At 26.6% G+C, this 14,797-nt stretch overlaps 1 protein-coding gene across 1 annotated transcript; it reads right to left on the bottom strand.

The window, feature by feature from the left end:
* Positions 1–315: 315 nt before the first annotated feature.
* On the bottom strand, positions 316–10,725 carry Ms (neuropeptide receptor myosuppressin). The gene is made up of 4 exons (XM_015322571.2): positions 10,570–10,725; positions 10,216–10,294; positions 1,597–1,798; positions 316–541 (listed from the first exon to the last, which is right to left on the bottom strand). The coding sequence occupies exons 3-4, from the start codon at positions 1,790–1,792 to the stop codon at positions 447–449; spliced, it is 291 nt and encodes a 96-aa protein (XP_015178057.1). The 5' UTR covers positions 1,793–1,798; positions 10,216–10,294; positions 10,570–10,725; the 3' UTR covers positions 316–446.
* Between the last annotated feature and the right edge of the window lie 4,072 nt (positions 10,726–14,797).

Raw genomic sequence — 14,797 nt, 5'->3', positions numbered from 1 at the left:
TTTTTCCTTGCTTTAAAATTATTGATAAATAATAAGACGTAGATGAAAAATAAAAAAGAAAAATTGGCAAATTATTTGTTTCTATTTATTTGTTTGTTTTGTTTAAATATTCAATAAAGATATATTTATTACAATAATACGATTTTGGTAAAAAGGAAATAAAATATTTATATATTTATATATTGTTTCTTCTTTTTTGTTTTTTTTTTGTTTTTTTTTTGTTTTTTTTTTCTTTTCAACGATTTACATAGGCGTTTTGTTATCCCATTTAAGAAAGTGATAAATCTAATTTAGATGCAACATATAGACCAAAAAAAAGGTTGTTAGATTTTATTTGTATTATTTCATAATTGGATAACGATAATAGCATTTCACAAGTGAATTTAGGACAGAAGTAGATTTACATTGAATCATTTTAATAGTAGTAGCTTTCGTTGATTTTTAGGTTAGCGTCGTCTTCCAAAGCGTAAGAAAACATGATCAACGTCTTGTCTTTTAACACCACTTCCTGGCAACGGGTTGTTTTCTTGAAGTACTGAAACTTTTATTTTCAAATTATGTAATATTCATTTATTATTTGTAGATGTTTCATTTTATTTTTATCTACGATCATTGTCACTTTGTTTTCTCTTTCTGTTTCTGTTTGTTTTTCTTTTTTTGGATTGAACAATCAAGATCGTTATCCGAATTCTAAGAAAACGAAACAATAATCATCCTGTAAGAACTTATTGCTTTAGGGTATAATTGTTTTCAATCTTTGTACACACCCTACTGTATTTAACCTAATTATACTCGTGTGATTATGTGAACGATGGTGAATCTCATGTTGGAGGAAAGAAAAGAAAAACAAAAGGTCGAGCATTTCCTGTTCGTTGGATTGTTGGATAATTTGATCTTGATTTTGTTTTCTTTTTTTCTTGTGTTCGAACGAAAATACTTTAGAGTACTTTTATATAATAAAAAAAAAACAAAACAATGATTGGATTATCTGTTGGGATTGTTGTTTCTTTTAAATGCGTTTATAATGTTATGATGGTGGTAACTAAATTTATCCGTGAGAAAATAGAACTTGGAAAATGTCAAGATTTACAGGGTGAAATGTCAACATTTAAACAATATGATTGGTGAAAGATCGAATATTTGCATTTTTTTCTTATAAATTAAATATTACAGACATGTACCACGTGAATCACGAAGTTGTCCAATTTCGAATTTTTAATTTATACATAACCTATACATATTTTGATCGAAAAAATGTTTTATTGACGATCTTACGTAAGATTGTTAATAATTTGAGGTATAATTGTGAAAAATTAATTAACCATCGTAAAGAAAATATGATGAAAAATAATTTGAATAAAAAAAAAACAAAAAACAAACAAAAAACATTGATTGACGATAAAACGATTTAATTAATGCTAATAATTTCAATCGAAAATCTTTGTTGTTTCAAAATGTAACCATTTTTCTTTGTAAACATCCTCCATTAATGTTGAAAAATACATTGAAAAATACGCGTTAAATTATCATAAATAAAATGTTATCCTATTATTATGAATGATGTGAATAAAAATAGATTCAAATAAAAAAAAGTACCTTTATCGTTGACGTAACTTTCCATCGCTGAGCTTAGTTGATATATGGTTGAAAGAGCAGCACAAATTTTTCGTACCCTTGGTGGTACTTCATCGAGTAATCCTGGACTACATTGGGCCGGTGGCATAGCAAAAATTTCTCCAAATAAAATTGTAACTGCCGCCAGGGATACAACGATCGTTAACATGGAGTTCATGATTGACTGTAAAACAATAAACAAAAGAAAAAATAAATCAAAACAAATTGATATAAAAGTTTGGAATAAAAGATGGATGAGAATCATTGTCCCATTGGACGAGTTTGTTGTCCTACTGTTGAGATAGCTGAAAGTTTTATGAACCAGTTTTATAATTCAGTTAAAGGTTAGGTTAGAATTTTGTATTGAATCAAAAGAAATATTTTTGTTTGTCAAATATTTGTTGGTTAAGGTTAGTTTACAATTTTGTATTGAACCAAAAGAAATGTTGTTTGTAAAACATTGTTTCTACAGTTATGGTTATTGAATGAACAAAACTATGTATGTGATTTTTATATACAAAATAATTCTATTCAGTATTCATAAATAATAATTTGTCAAAAAGGTTCACTTTCGGATTACAACAGGCTCAGGTGCGTATCTAAATGTTTGTTTTATCGATGCAATGATTTTAATACAATTTTTAGAAAAGATCTTCCAGTAAGGTAATCTGTTGATTTCACAAAATTTGATGCATCACCAGGTGTTCAAAAAAAAAAAAGAAAATGGTTTCAACGTATGATCATTTTTTTGATTCAGTATCCATAAATTGTAATTTGCCAAAAATCTTCCATCTACGAGTACTAAAACATTTTCGTAGATTTAGTTTAATCAATAACGCAATAGTTATAATAAGATTTTAGTAAAGATTATATAAATAATCAAAGAGAACTTCTACAAAGTTAGCCCTTGATCCAAAAATTGTCCAATGCATCATGAAATCGATGCCAGGTGTGTGTTGTGTGTGTGTGTGTGTGTGTGTGTACACCTTGTTGGCATTCTGTCAATTCACTTAAATCGTGTGAATGTTATGTGTATTCTCGAATGATCTCTTATGATAAATTTTGTCTTAAATTTCACTCGTTAAAACTAACATTGTACAATTAATTAATATTATATACACAAGTGATAAGAACCAAAAAAAAAAAAAAACAAAATGGAAGGTACATTATTTTTACAATTAAATTATTGATATTTCATTGTCAATTTAATTTGTGATTATTTATATTTTATATTGTTTATAAATTTCATTATGTTCCCTGACAAGATAAAATACGAAATAAGATTAATTTGGAAACACAAAAGAAAAGAAAAGAAAAGAAAAGAAAAGAAAAGAAAAGAAAAAAGAAAACTAAAAAACCAATAAAAACAATCAATTTTATTTCTCATTCCTATCTCGAATTTCTATGTACATATGTGTATACATGTGTGTACGTATGTGTGTGTGTGTGTGTGTTTTATCAGTAATGTGAGTTTTATTAAAATTCGTTGGAAAATCGTTTAAAATTCGGTCAGTATTATATGAGATACGATTGGTATTTGTATTTGAAGTAAGGTGTTACATTACAAAGAAAGAAACGTGAATAAGGACAAGGAAAAAAGAAAAGGGCAAGGAAAAGGAAAAGGAAAGAAAATTATTCGTATAAAATGTCTTGAGTAAATAAAACCCTTTAGTTGATCCGAATGCGATCTTACAGTCAAACTCGATAATCCTTATTCAGTCAGGAGTATTGAGAAATGTGCACGTGCTAGGATTTTCCGATACTTTTTTCTTATCCTTCTACTTTGCACGACCAATAATCGCGAAAACGTGGGCTTTTGAACATATAACCTTGTAACCTTTATACTTAAATTATAGAAGTGGAATACTGTTTCTTTTTTTTTTGTTCTTTCTCATTTTTCGATCATCTTTTTAATATGATAATTCGAGGAATAGAGTAACGCGAATATTTTTACGCGAAAAGAATTATTTTAATAATTTACTGTGTATATATACACTTTGACGTGTCACACTCGTGATACTAATTTTAGATCAAATGCGAATATTAAGTATTATACTTGTGATACTAATTTTAGATCAAATATGAATATTAAGTATTGTACTCTTGATACTAATTTTAGACTAAATACGAATACCATAACGTGTCACACTCGTGATACTAATTTCAGATCAAATACGAATACCACAACGGTTTATACTCGTGATAATAACTTTAGATCAAATACGAATACTAAGTGTTATACTCGTGATACTAATTTTAAATTAAATACGAATACTACCACGTGTACCACTCGTGATACTAATTTTAGATGAAATACGAATATTAAGTGTTATACTCGTGATACTAATTTTAGATTAAATACGAATACTACCACGTGTACCACTCGTGATACTAATTTCAGATCAAATACGAATACCACAACGGTTTATACTCGTGATACTAATTTTAGATTAAATATGAATACCACTACGTGTCACACTCGTGATAATAATTTTAGATAAATACGAATACTAAGTGTTATACTCGTGATACTAATTTTAGATGAAATACGAATACCACAACGTGTTATACTCGTGATAATAATTCTTATCAAATACGAATACTAAATGTTGTACTCTTGATACTAATTTTAGACTAAATACGAATACTACCACGTGTACTACTCGTGATAATAACTTTAGATCAAATACGAATACTAAGTGTTATACTCGTGATACTAATTTTAGATCAAATACGAATACTACCACGTGTACCACTTGTGATACTAATTTTAGATCAAATATGAATACCATTACGTGTCACACTCGTGATAATACTTTTAGATTAAATACGAATACCATTACGTGTCACACTCGTGATAATACTTTTAGATTAAATACGAATACCACTACGTGTCACAATCGTGATACTAATTTTAGATCAAATACGAATACCACAACGGTTTATACTCGTGATAATAATTTTAGATGAAATACGAATACTAAGTATTATACTCGTGATACTAATTTTAGATTAAATATGAATACCACTACGTGTCACACTCGTGATACTAATTTTAGATCAAATATGAATACCAGGTGTCATACTTGTGACAACAGTTTGTGATCAAACGTAAATTCCAACCATTTGAGAACAAATTTTGTCTAAACTAAATGTGTTTTGTTTAAATTCAAGGATTGATAGTATTTTTTAAAAGTATAAACAATTGAAAGTATTTTAAGTAAAATAAGAAGTAAAATTTAAATAATAATATAATAGAATAAGAATATTTATTGTATTAATAATTAATTCAAAATCAAATCTTTTCAAATGATATACAATATAACCTACAAATTTAACGAATCAAATTGAAAGTACGTATTATATTTTAAGTAAAATAGAAAGTGTGTAAAATTGTTTTCCTTAAAGAATAAGACTATTTATTCTATTAACAATTAATTAAAAAAAATCAAATCTTTTATATCTTGATAATAAAATGATAAATAAAATAACGTACAACATAAAATTTTGTGTTAAATTGGAAAAGAAGAAAAAAGAAAAAGTCACATGTTATTCCAACTTTTGTACAATTTTCATGAATAACTGTAAAAAGGGGAGAGTAAGAGATGAACGTGTTTAAATAATTTAACTGAAATTCTCGATAAAGGTAAGAATTTAAAAGCAGTTATTTCCCTGACAGGTAGGATAGGTAGGTAGGTAGGTAGATAGATGGCTTTGATACACGTAAACGTAACAGGTGGTTTGAATTCATAGCATTTTGAAATAGTCAAGACCACAGGTTAGGTTTCCTCAACATGAATATTCCAAGAACTTGATCAGTTCCATTTATGCATCATGGTACATATACATTATTAGACAGATACTCGAATAAATTAGTGTATTATATTATTAGAAACGTTATATTTGCAAAGAACAAAAAAAAAACAAAATAATAAAACGAAATGATTAAAACAATAAAGAGTTAGTTACACGAGGGGTGAAGTTTAGGGGGAGGGGAGGGGGGGGGGGAGGGAGGGGTTGTGGGTAATAGTTTATACACCGAGATGGACTATTTTCACATTTTATCTTCTTCTTCTTCTTCTATTACCCTTTTATCTTAATCTTGGACGAAAATCGTTTAGGAAATCTTTTCTCGAGTTATATTGCACCACTCTATTGCTGCCGAGTTTTCTTCCCCGTTTAATCGTCCAACCGCAATTAGACTTTTACTCGTTTCACGTTCCCCAATGACACTACATAGACATAGACATATATATATATGTACATACGAACACACACCTGTGACACGAAAAGCTAGGACTTTAACCGAGGAAGATACTTTTCCTTTTTTTTTTTTATTAGATTTACTAAGAAAGTTATATATATATAGATATATGTCATGTTTTCTTACAAATTCTTCTTTATTTCATTATTCTAAATTATTCTTTTTTTTTTTCTTTCATTTCACGCCTATCTAATCGTCAAATATGAATTTATTCAGTAGACAGGTGAATTATCTTGTTCTATTTTTCTTTTTCGTTTTTTTCTCTTTTTTTTTCTTTTTCTATTTCTTTTTCTTTCTCTTGCTAATAACAAATTCATTGGTGATAACAAGAACAAGGAAATAAAATCTACTTTCTCTTTTCTGTCTCTCTCTCTCTCTTTCTCTCTCTCTTTTTCAACACGCTAGATTTATTTTATTTCGATGGAATTTGAAATTTTTCTTTTTTACGATTTCGAAAGACCTTTTTTTTTCGTTCAATTTATGTATGTGCATATATATATGTATAGATTTTTTTTTATTAACCTATTTTCCAACAATTTATCGATACCCATTTGGAAATGACATTTTTCGTAGTATGGAAAAAGATTATTGTTGTATTTTTTCTTTTTTTTTTATTAAACAATTGTTTTCAGGTAAGCGTATCGCGAGAATGCTAAGAGATGATTGAAAATTTGTTTATCATTGAGGTTAGGTCGATATTTAGAACGTTGCATGAAATATTTTGCTATAATAAAAGCTCGTAAAAGGCGTGTGCAACAGTATAATTATCGTTTTTGAAATTGGTCTCTTTCTATTTCATTTTTTTTATCTTTATATTTGAGGTTAGGTTGATGTTTAGAACGTTGCATGAAATATTTTGCTATAATAAAAGTTCGTAACGTTACGTAGTATTTATTATCGTAGTATTTTTTACGTAGTATTATTTATCGTCTTTCGAATTCAAATTCGAATTCAAATTCGTCTCTTTCTATTTCATTTCTTTTTCTTTTTATCTTTGAGGTTAGGTCGATATTTAGAACGTTGCATGAAATATTTTGCTATAGTAAAATCCCGTAACGTTACGTAGTATTTATTATCGTAGTATTATTTATTCTCTTTCGAATTCAAATTCGAATTCAAATTCGAATTCAAATTCGTCTCTTTCTATTTCATTTCTTTTTCTTTTTATCTTTGAGGTTAGGTCGATATTTAGAACGATTAATGAAATATTTTGATATAGTAAAATCTCGTAACGTTACGTAGTATTTATTATAGTAGTATTATTTACGTAGTATTATTTATCGTCTTTCGAATCCAAATTCGAATTTAAATTCGTCTCTTTCAAATTCATTTCTTTTTCTTTTTATCTCTGAGGTTAGGTCGATATTTAGAACGTTGCATGAAATATTTTGCTATAGTAAAAGTTCGTAACGTTACGTAGTATTTATTATCGTAGTATTATATATCGTCTTTCGAATTCAAATTCGAATTTAAATTCGTCTCTTTCTATTTCATTTCTTTTTCTTTTTATCTTTGAGGTTAGGTTGATATTTAGAACGTTGCATGAAATATTTTGCTATAATAAAAGTTCGTAACGTTAGGTAGTATTTATTATCGTAGTATTATTTACGTAGTATTATTTATCGTCTTTCGAATTCAAATTCGAATTTAAATTCGTCTCTTTCTATTTCATTTCTTTTTCTTTTTATCTTTGAGGTTAGGTCGATATTTAGAACGATTAATGAAATATTTTGCTATAGTAAAATCCCGTAACGTTACGTAGTATTTATTATCGTAGTATTTTTTACGTAGTATTATTTATCGTCTTTCGAATTCAAATTCGAATTCAAATTCGTCTCTTTCTATTTCATTTCTTTTTCTTTTTATCTTTGAGGTTAGGTCGATATTTAGAACGTTGCATGAAATATTTTGATATAGTAAAATCTCGTAACGTTACGTAGTATTAATTATCGTAGTATTATTTACGTAGTATTATTTATCGTTTTTCGAATTCAAATTCGAATTTAAATTCGTCTCTTTCGATTTCATTTCTTTTTCTTTTTATCTTTGAGGTTAGGTCGATATTTAGAACGATTAATGAAATATTTTGCTATAATAAAAGTTGCGTAGTATATTTATTGTCTTTGAAATTAGTTTCTTGTTCATTTTTTAAATCTTTCTTCGTTCAACATTGTTCGATAATCTTCGAACGATTTTGTAATTCGTTGTAACTTTGTCAATTCGAAAGTTTCTTAAAAGCGCATGATTGCACAAAGGAATTAACTTTATTGAGGATAGAGTTTTAGTAGATCTTTTCTTTTCTTTTTTTTTCTTATCTTATCTTATCTTGTCTTGTCTTGTTTTTTAATCAAAGTATATACGTTTATTGGATTTAACCAAGGATTATACGTTAAACATTATACTTTAACCGTAACTCTCCTCTAAGTACCCTTTATTACAGTAAAATATATTGAACTCTTATTCAAAGTTAGGTTATAGTTATTTGAAAATGGCAGACCAAGATGATAGTCGCGTTTTTCTTCGTGATATCTACGTACTTTCTCATTAAAAATTTGTAATTTCCCCATTCAGGCTTCTAGAGGACGGATATTAGAAATCAAAGTGAAATCTCCGGCTTTGACGACGTCGGTACCGAACTTTACTCTTAACTTACAAATACCTAAGTTAATTTAATTCCATCTTTGTTTTTTACTCGGGTTTGAATATTTCACGAATGAGATCATTTTCTTCTTTGTAATATAAAATATTGTAATTAAGAAGTAAAATATATATGTGAAATAAAATCAACGCTACTTATTATATTTTAATTGTATTTAAATTTAAATTTACTATGACCGTTATATTAACGTACTTTTTTGAAATATGAATACTTAAAAACGACGAATTTTGGATAATCTCGTAATGTGTTTTTTTTTTTTGGATCAATTCGTTAATTGTTGTTCTTTTTCTTCTTCTTTTTTTTTTATTATTTTTCCATCAGTAAAAATTGTTATTTTATTTTTTTCTATGGTAAATATAATTTATCGCGTTTAAGTATATTTTCGAACGATATATGTATTACCTGTTGCATCGAGGTTCGAAAGGGACGTTGGGTTTATATCTCACGAGAAAACCTTCGGTCAACTTTGCTTCAAATCTTTTTTTTTTTATTTTTTTTTTTTAAGTAACAATAACCTGTTGCTTTATTTTTTAATCACTGTAAGATTCATTGACTATAAATAGTGAAACAAATTGTCTTATGGGATAACATTTATGTGAATTGTTGAATAAAATAGAACAATGTTTATTGTAACTTTTTTTTCTCTTTTTTTGTTTTTTTTACTCAATCGTGTTATTATAAAATATATTGAAAAGAATAATAATAATAATAAAAAAAAAAACAATTTTGTTATAAAAAAAAATGTGCTATGGTGGTGGTCTCCGCGACGAACAGCATTGAACTTTCTATTTTTATTCGAAACAAAGTAAACGTTGCTATTTTTTATTTATTTATTTATTTATTAAACACTAATATGAAGAGAATTGTGTAGTCGTTTTAAACAAATATTTATTTTCGATAAAATGGTGGCGTAGATTCACAAAAAAAAATATTTTTGAATTGTTTCTTCTTACAAAAAATTGGAAATAAAATTAATGATAAGTAAAAAAACAAAAAGATCTTAGATATTTTCTTTTGAAAAATATAGTTTACGAAGTATCGTTTAAATTTTGAATGAATTGATGAGAAAATTATTTATGTTTATACGTGTTTAACACGAAAACCCCATAAATCTTGAAAATGTCATAATCTTGAAGATGTATTATCGAATATTGACATTTGAATTGAATTTTCTTTCAGAAAGAACAAATGTCATGTTTTTTTTTTTTCAAAACATTTACATTAACGTTACTCCTGTTTAATGTTTTACATCTGTATTTAAATATTATTAAAAAAAAAAGTATATTTTAAATGATACAAAATAAAATATCGAACATTGCAAATATTTTATTTAAAAATTAAAAAAAAAGACGCGTAAGAAATAGAAAAATAGAAATTTTAACAGTTTAGTTTAAATTAAGTAACGAAAAAGAAAAATACAATTCTACGTCACGATCTAGAATCGACAAATTAAATTTGAGGTTAGCCGATAAATGTACGTCACGTGATACGCATGCACACACTTAAATGTAGACAGAGGAAAAAGAAAAGAAAAGAACAAAATAAAAGAAGAAACAGAATGAAACAAAATGAAACAAAAAAAAAGTATGAAAAATGAAAGAAATAGTAAGAATAAAAAACAAAAAAAAAAACAAGAAAACAATTGAACATGTGTATCTTCGTATCATTTTTCACTCACCCCTTTTGTTTCGATGAAAAAGATGCAACAGGCTGTCGAAGGTTTCGTAAACGACGACAATACAAAAGCACAGGCTTCCCTTTTGTTGTTGTTGTTGTTGTTTTTAATATATTTCGTACGAGAATATAAAAATTGACGTCCCCGATAAAAAAAAAAGGAAAAATAAAAAGATAGACACAATTATATAAATATATATATATATAAAGAATTAAAAACAATTAAAGATTATTTATAAATAAATAAATAAATATAAAACAATTGAAATATATGACAGTTGTACAAAATAAAAATAGTTTAACAATTACGAAAAAAATGTTATAAAATATATTTATATATATGTATGTATATTTTTACGTTAGTATTTGAATTTTTCTATCCTGTTGTTATATATATATATATATATATATATATATATATATATTTATATATATATATGTATATATCAAGTAACTCCTTGAGTAGTCGATGATTGCAGTGATAGTGGCGAGTATCCTGAAGCAACAGCCCTTAAATACGCACGATCCTGACTGCCATGCGCGTTGTTCCATAGGACGACAGAGAAATAAATAGTTTCCCATACGCATGTGTCTTCCACCCTTTTCCACCCACACCCTTATCCCCCATCCCCCATTCCCCATCCCCAACTCCCCCTTAGCTTCATCTTATTCTTTTAACGTTACTTACGTTAACTTCTATCTTCTTTGACATTATTTTCTTTTTCTTCTTCTTCTTATAGAAATTTTATGTTAATTTACACATACGCTGTTAGAATATGGGATAGGGGTGTGAGTTGAGGGAGATAGGGGGTGGGAGGAAGAAGAAGTTGATTAACTTGAGTCAAAGATACTTAAAAATAAAAATAAAAATAAAATGAATATGAAAATGTTGAAAGATTTGCTTTTGCATATTATAAATTTCCCCATAAACTTTAATTAATATTAAATAAACCATATATTTCTTTTTTTTTTTTTTTTAGCATTTTTTATTCTTCATTTTAATATTATTATTATTATTATTATTATTATTATTATTATTATTATCACTATTTTTTTTTCTTTTTTTCTTTTTAGGTACTCGTAAAATGGGGACAACGAAATTTCATAATGAAGATTGAGGGATGTTTTGTCAGGAGGAATTTTTTTTTCTGTTGAGGGGGCGAAGGGGGCGTAGGGGGCGAGGAGGGGGAATGAGGGGGAGGGGATGAATGTTCCTGAGTTTTAGGGGAAGATGAAGAAAATATGACGTTTTGTCATATTTTTCGTAGTTTATTTTTACGATCGTAAAAGGACCGGTCAATTTGTAGGACAGTTTAACGAATAATCCCATGGTGCATCCCACGGTTATCAATTAATAAAAATAATAATCGATCATCCATGGTGTTTTGTTCTTTTGTTGTTGTTGTTGTAGTTTTTTACGATGATATTGTATTTAAGCTTTCGAATCGTGTCGTTAAAGTAATTACGAGATATTTATTATGTTATGGTTGATTTTTATTATTGCATTTTGTATTAAAATAGAATTAGATGAGATTCTAGTTGTTATACGGGGGTTGAATTTAATTAATTAATTAGGAAATATTGTTTAACGATATTTGTTTGTTTATAAATTACACTTTTGTTCAGACTGAAGTTATAAAGATGTTAGATTTTTTTTTTTTTTTTTATTAAGAAATGCATGAAAACATTGATCATTTGTTCATTTTTTTTGGGGAGGGGGGTAAACGTTAAGTAAAATATATTGTTTAATGTTGTTAATATTTTCTTTTTAATTATTCATAAGTTTTAAGACAAAATATATAATAAACTACTGTTGCTGTGGTTCACAATCAGTCTGATACTTTGTTAATAAACAAATAATTCGCAATAAATTAAGATAAGATAAACTATTCTATCTTTCAAGTTGAATGAAACTGCACACAGTGTGCAAAATTTGATTAAATATTTGTTAAAAAATTTTTGCAAAAGAAAACAAAAAATGATTGACGTATTATATAAAAAAAAAAAAAAAAACAGATGTGTGTAGATCACACACGATAGTAGAAGTGAAACCTTACAAAGAAAACCAAAATTCGAGAAGTTACAATATATCGAAACAATTGAATTGTAATACAGCGCAACAATCTATTGAAAGAACTTTACAGAACCTAGATAACCTCTAAATAAAAATCTTTAAATTAGTAATAAAAAATAATAATAATAATAATAATAATAATAAAATATCGCGATAAAAATTGTGCTATGTGCTAAGTTGGAAAAAATCACGTGAAATAAAATGAAATTTCATGAAAATAAGTTGAGTAGTTTCGAAATTATTAATGGACAAACATATTGTTACACCGAATTTTTATATATATAGAATTTTATTAATTAATTAATTAATATATCGAATTAAAAATAATATAGAATTAAATTATATATATATATTGAATTTAATTAATTAATTAATTATTTTTGTTTCATCGGTTTCACGTTCTTCCGTTTCACGTTCTTTCGTTTCACAATTTTTTTTTAATTACTCTGATTTAAAAGAAATGTTCACTTGAAAAATATGAAAAACGTGTTTTTTGTTTTTTTTTTTTTAGTACAATAATACTTTTTGTTACTTACCATATATATTGTTTCACACGCGTAGGATTTTGTTTTACGAAACGAATAGGTGAATGGTAGGATCGAATAAAGGCTTTTTCGTCGTTTTAATAAATGAAACCTTCTTCGTAAATGATATATGAGCGGTCATTCGAATTTGAGTATAAATCATCCGTAAAAAAAATTAATATCTTTTCGTTAATACCCTTCCTAGAAATATGTAACGTCATTGATACGCATAAATGTTTGCTGCAACGGCTGATCATTCCCATGTATTATCTATTCTCTCTTATCTTTTTACCAATTTTATACAGAAATATATATATATATATATATACAGTCTTATCGGTCAATTTATTAACGCATTTTATACGAAGAAAATGTCATCGAGTGAAAATTTCGTTGAACTTTAATATATCGATTAGGTTAGTTTTGTACACCTGTTTTTGTTTGTTTGTTTTAAATAAATATTAATTTTTTTTTAAATTATAATTGTTAATAATAATAATAATAGTGATTAATAATAAGATAATATTCAAACAATATTAAATCTTAAAGAATAATTCGTTAAATTTTTATTCAAATTTATGTTTTCAATCAAAATAACATCGAGTAACACTGTTTCCGTGGCATTAGTCAAATCTACCATACCGACGGAGGATTTATCGAAAAATTTCGTATGATATACGTGATTCAGAGATATAATGTGTAAATGTGATTGTACTTTGGGGTATAATAATTTTCATTTGATCGTTTAATTAAATTGATTTGATACTTACACCAATGTATTCATAAGATTGTTTTTTTTTACAGTAATAATATGGAAGCCTATAATAATTGTGCCCATAATTATGAAAGTGATTTGAGTCATGTATCTCTTGTTTTGAGATATTTAAAGATTTATATTTAAACACTATATTATATTGAAATAACAAACATAATCAAATGATTCATTTCGGACAATTACATTGAATTAATTTAGTTTAAAATAATGTGGTGCTTAATAATTAATAAACTCATTTTTTTTTTAATTAATTTTGACTCAGACCACTTTCCTAATTATGGGCACAATTATGATAGTAGTTTCATTATAGGTTTATGTCTTTTGTATCGAATTATTTCAAATAATTAACATTTGAAAATGCTAAAAACAAAAAATATAAAATAATATTGAAATGTCAAGCACTTTCTAATTATAACCTCAAAATTACAATATAAATAAATTTAATTGATAATAATTTAATGTAAATTAAACAATGAATTCTTTTTATTTCAATTTTGATTTAAATTACTTTCATAATTATGGATATAAATTTTAGGAAAGTGGCCTAACCTAAATCTTTCGTATTAAAATATTTCAAATAATTAGCCTTTTAACACAAAATAATATAAAAATAACACAAAACAATCAACAAAATAAGAATTAATTTAATTAAAAATTATGCAATGTTAAAATAACTGATAAATGCATTTTATTTTAATTTTCATTTAAATTACTATCATAATTATGGATACAATTTTTAGGAAATTACCCTAACCTAAGTCCAATCAACAAAATTAGAGTTAATATTAATGAAAAATAACATAACCTTAAAATAAACTGACAAACCAATGAATTTTTTTCTCAATGAAAATTAGACCACACACAAACACACACACACACACATTAGATTACTTTAATAATTATAATAATACATATAAATCGTTATGATTATCGTCGTTTAGGTGAGACTTCACCCTTTTTTTTCAAGACAGTTGTTTGAGCAAAGTGGGTAAGCATTTTTCTCGAAAAATTCGAAGCACGATAACGTAAGTATTCCGTGCAGCCCGACACTCGAGAATTAATTAACGCTAGTCGTTAGATCCATCCATTCATCAATCCGTCCGTTTGTCTGTCCGTTCATCCATCGTCGTCGTCGTCGCACGGGGATGATACAAACTCGAGGTAATTAAATCGCGGATTTGTATTCGTTAAATGCGTTAAAGAAAAGGACGAA

This window comes from Polistes dominula, unplaced genomic scaffold (genome assembly GCF_049000335.1).
Source record: "Polistes dominula isolate Pdom_NZ unplaced genomic scaffold, Pdom_raw_medaka contig_75, whole genome shotgun sequence".
NCBI lineage: Eukaryota > Metazoa > Arthropoda > Insecta > Hymenoptera > Vespidae > Polistes > Polistes dominula.
Note: the sequence above shows the minus strand (reverse complement) of the source record. Positions and strands in the feature narration are given on the sequence as shown.

Bases quoted from the DNA above. Each gene is read 5' to 3' on its own strand.
- Ms (XM_015322571.2), bottom strand. From the start codon at position 1,792: ATGAACTCCATGTTAACGATCGTTGTATCCCTGGCGGCAGTTACAATT. The intron at 542-1,596 runs GTACTTTTTTTT...TGAAAATAAAAG, and splicing joins AAGTTACGTCAACGATAAAG to TTTCAGTACTTCAAGAAAAC.